Source organism: Penaeus monodon, chromosome 3 (genome assembly GCF_015228065.2).
Source record: "Penaeus monodon isolate SGIC_2016 chromosome 3, NSTDA_Pmon_1, whole genome shotgun sequence".
NCBI classification, from domain to species: domain Eukaryota; kingdom Metazoa; phylum Arthropoda; class Malacostraca; order Decapoda; family Penaeidae; genus Penaeus; species Penaeus monodon.
Genome location: NC_051388.1, coordinates 48,089,324 through 48,094,323, shown reverse-complemented (window position 1 = coordinate 48,094,323; position 5,000 = coordinate 48,089,324). Strand labels below are relative to the sequence as shown.

Genomic DNA, 5,000 nt, shown 5'->3' with positions numbered 1-5,000 from the left:
TTGAATCAGACACACATATATATTGCCTTTCATCCGAGGGGTCGGCGGTTCGCGCCCCGACCAGGCGCGAGAAGTTGCAATTGACGCCTGGAGGTTACTGCTGTGGCTGGGCACCACGGCGGGTAAGGACTCGGTTCCGCCGAGTCAGCACCAGCTGACACACGTGAGCGAGTCGGCATTTGTCGTGTCGCACTTATCCTTAGTTCTAAACTAGAGAGTTTGACAGCGTGCCCTCATATACAAAGATATGCGACACAGTTGATACCGTCCAGTTGCGTTCAGAGTGAATGGAACGTATCCGCAGCATAAGAATATATTATACAAAAAAAAATTGAATTCAGCCTATTTTTAATTAAAGTCTGCAGAGGAGTCTCATAAGACTCGAAACATCACGGTTTATTGTTTCCTGTATTAAAGCGGTTGTGTTTTGTTTAATCTTTCCCCAGATATGATAACGTTTTTGTGTTTGTGTTTGCATTCAGGATTGTCATTATCATAGATAGTATTAATTTGCCCAAAGAAGATATGAACTATTGCATACCTTGCACAATATAGAGGATAACAAATGAGCCTTTTTAGAATTGATACTTGACTGAGCTGTAACTTTATATATATACAAATTATATGTAGTACTGACTAAACATTAGTCATAACAATTATAAATATATATATATATATATATATATATATATATATATATATATATATATAAGAAAATATTACTAGCATACACAAACATCACCCACTGTCATTTAGCCTTAGCCCCGAACACAAAAAAAATTATCATTATGAGCAAACACACGCACACAGATGTGTGTGTATGTATATATATATATATATATATATATATATATATATATATATATATATATATATATATATATATATATATATGTATATGTATGTGTGTGCATGAAAATTTTATATATACATATATACATATATACATGCATACATACATACACGCACGTACACACACAAACACGCACACACATATATAAACGTATGTGTATATGTGTGCGTGTGCATATATATTCACACATATACATATACACACAAACACATACACATATATAAATGCATATATACACACTTATATATGTATGTATATAAAAGTATATCGTGTGTGTTTGTTTGTGTATATATACATACATATATATATTTATACATATATGTATATGTGTATACTTAGACTGAGAAAGAAAGTATTTTATTTATATATTCCGTTTTTTTCTCTCTTTTTTTATTTATTTTATTTTATTTGTGTGGTGTGTTTGTGTGTTATTTCTGTAACACGGTCAGAGGAAATTTATATGTTGTGTATATAATATATGTTCATATATATATATATATATATATATATATATATATATATAAAATACATATATACTACGTACATACATATATATACATATATATATACGCACGCACACACACACACATATAAACATACATGTGTGTGTATGTATGTGTATGTATATATATTCATACTTATACATATACATACGAACATACACACACAAAATATACACTTGTATATGTATATATATTCATATATATATTGTGTTTATATACATACATGTATACGTATATATACATATAAATATATATACTTATAAACATGTATATATGTATAAATATGTATTTCTGTATATGTACATACATATATCTGTATATATACATATATAAATATATATATGGGTGTGTTTATAGATACATAAACATATATATATATATATATATATATATATATATATATATATATATATATATTTCTTACACATATATGTATATATGTATACTTAGACAGAGAGAAAAAATCTGTTTTATTTAGTGTATGTTTCTGTATGTGTGTGCGTGTGCGTGTGTGTGTGCGTGTGTGCGTGTGCGTGTGCGCGTGTTTGTGTGTGTGTGTGTGTGTGTGTGTGTGTGTTTGTGTGCTATTTCTGTAACGCGGTCATAGGAAATTTAAAACGCATGCGATTCCTGGAATCGCATGTGCCCTGATATCAAATTAGACATGAGCTGCATGTACAAAATCTCATGAGATCCAAATGTCTTATGGCCAATCCTAAGGTTATGTACACGTGGACTAGTATAAGGGAAATGGTATATTCCATTCCGTTAATTATAATTTTGCTTCAATCACGATATTATCTGCATTACATGGAGGCACCCACAGGTACTGCATGATAAACGATAAGAAAAAAAAAGTCATTCACCCATATCACATCTCCCTCTTCTGCCGGTGGTATACTTTCACTGAATACCAACCTCATCCCCCCAACTCCCTCCATCCCAGTGTCATCTTGGCACTCGTTCTCAGGACTATATAAGCATCCAGTGCTTGCTTAAAGGAATCACATCCTTCCAAAGTCTCAAGCACAATGAAGGGGTTGGCAGTGGTAAGTGCTACGAAATACATGTGATATGTAATGGAAACACACACTCGCATACACAAACATATATAATTGCGTGTGTATGTTTTCATGCATATATGCAGACAATCAAAAAAGATATATATATCGTTACCTTTACTTGTGTTCACTGAGGAACATGCAAGCGTGTTTTCGTGTCTATGTAGGCCTACGTATATAATGAAAAAGCAATATATATATATTTTTTTTTCCTATGCTTCACCATTTCTCAAGTGGTACGCATTTGAATTGCATAGTCTGTTAGTAATCAAATTAATGGGACACTGATAGTGATTTGCTATCTCTAACGCCACTTCTGAGATCTTACCACATCTTGACAGATCCTCGCGAGCCTCAATTTCCTGGCGGTTTCGCTCGCCGTTCCCGATCGGCTTGGTGGGCATCATAACCACCCTCCGCATGCCCACCCGCCTCCACCTCCTCCCCCAACTTACCGGCCTTACATCACTACCCCTACCCCAAACTACCGGCCCTACACCACTGCCACTACCCCAACCTACCGGCCCTACACCACTGCCACTAACCCAACCCACCGGCTCTACACTTCTGCCACTACCCCAACACACCGGTCCTACACCATTGCCCCTCCCCCAACATACCTGCCCCCCACACCCCCTAAACCACCAACATACTTGCCCACCACCGCTACCAGGACCCCATCCTATACATATGGGCCAACAACAACAACAGTAAGTAATTTAAAAGGCATTGCACAAAAAAAAGCCTGTTGCTGCTCTTATTCTCAATATTAGTAGTTATTATTGCTGTTCTTATCGTTATCATTAACATCATGGATATTCTTAGCACTATGTTTGCTGTCACTTATTGTTTTTGTTTTGTTGTTGTTAACATAATTAGGTAATTAATGAATTAGTTATTATTACTATTATTAGCATTTCATCATTATCATTAGTTTTGCAACCGCTGCAAACACGAAAACGATTATTGTAATTGTTGTTACTTGTGTTTGAGTGCTTGTGTTATTATCATTTATGCAATCATAACAGCAGTAATGATATATCTATTACAACTGTTGTCAACTATACCATTATTACCATTATCATGTATATCACCATTACTATCATCTATATCATTATTATCTATATCATCATTATCATCTATATCATTATTATTATCCATATCATTATCTATATCATCTTTATCGTCTATGTAATTATCATCTATATAATCATTGTTGATGGTGATTATCAGATTCCATAGACAACAGAACTGTCAAGTGATTGGAAACCAGTGTAAAATCCGTACGTCCCTTACCCACAGGAGAAGCCGAAATACTGGTTCGAGTGGACAGTAAACGACCATTATAACAAATATAACATGAAGGAACACCGTGACGGAGAAAAGACCGAGGGATTCTACAAAGTTTTGCTTCCTGACACACGAGTCCAGAGTGTCACTTACACTGTCGACGGCGACTCCGGTTTCGTGGCTGAAGTTACTTACGAAGGAGAGGCGAAGGAACCTACACATGGACACGCTTATCTGCCTCCTACTCCTCCTACACCTCCTCCTTCCATCTATGGTGCTCCTCATTATTCTCGATAAGCTTCTCTCAATGTATCGAAACAATTATTTATTACTTAATATTCTAGTCTTACCAAAAGAAACACATGAATGGCAGACTAACAATCATCAATGATTTTCTGATGTGATTAGAGAACTGAAATAAAGTAATTGGCTGATTATATTTATATATTATATACATATATACGCACACACATACTGATATATATCTGTGTGTATATGTATATATATATATATATATATATATATATATATAATATTTATATATTTATTTATGTATGAATATACATATACGTATGTGTGTATATATATGTATATATACGCATGTATGTATATATATACACATATATAAATATATATTTGTAGATACCATGTATGTATGTACATACAGACTTTAAATGATAATCTATTAATAGCCGCATGTGTGTAATGGCATAATACAGTAATATAACTATATGTATATATTGTGATATCATATATAATATATATATTTAGATATATATATGTATGTACATACAGATATATATATATAATATAATTATATATATATTGTGAGATGTCACATTTTCAATAAATCTAGTTTTGCCTTTGGTTTTTCTCCATTATGTGTGTGTTATGCATATATATATATATATATATATATATATATATATGCGTATGTATATATACATATAAATATATATATACATTTGTTATATATATGTAAATATATACATATATGTGTGTGCGTGTATATTATTTTATGTATGTATGCACGTCTATATGTGTGTGTGTATCATATAAATATATGATACACACACACATATACATATGTGTGTGTGTACATATGTATGTATGTATAAATGAATATATATGTGTGTATATATATGCATGTGTGTGTGTGTGTGTAGAAATATATTTAGTATTTTTCTAGTAGTGATATCAACAAGCAAGATCAGACAAAATCCATGCATATTAGCACTTTCAAATATGGAAGTGCAATTCATTAATATTTACATTAAGCTTCGCTGTAATTAT

At 32.7% G+C, this 5,000-nt stretch overlaps 1 protein-coding gene across 2 annotated transcripts in view; it reads left to right on the top strand.

Moving 5' to 3' along the window:
• The first annotated feature begins 2,328 nt into the window (after window positions 1-2,328).
• LOC119595992 (extensin-like) overlaps window positions 2,329-5,000 on the top strand; it is a 12,932-nt gene continuing 10,260 nt past the window's right edge. The window contains exons 1-3 of one of the 2 annotated variants that reach the window (XM_037945113.1): window positions 2,329-2,405; window positions 2,759-3,127; window positions 3,720-4,144. In XM_037945113.1, coding sequence (XP_037801041.1) covers window positions 2,388-2,405; window positions 2,759-3,127; window positions 3,720-4,004 — 672 coding nt within the window. In that variant the 5' untranslated portion in view covers window positions 2,329-2,387 and the 3' untranslated portion in view covers window positions 4,005-4,144. Of the gene's footprint in view, window positions 2,406-2,758; window positions 3,129-3,719; window positions 4,145-5,000 lie in introns of those variants that run through there. The other variant, XM_037945114.1, reaches the window with a different exon arrangement.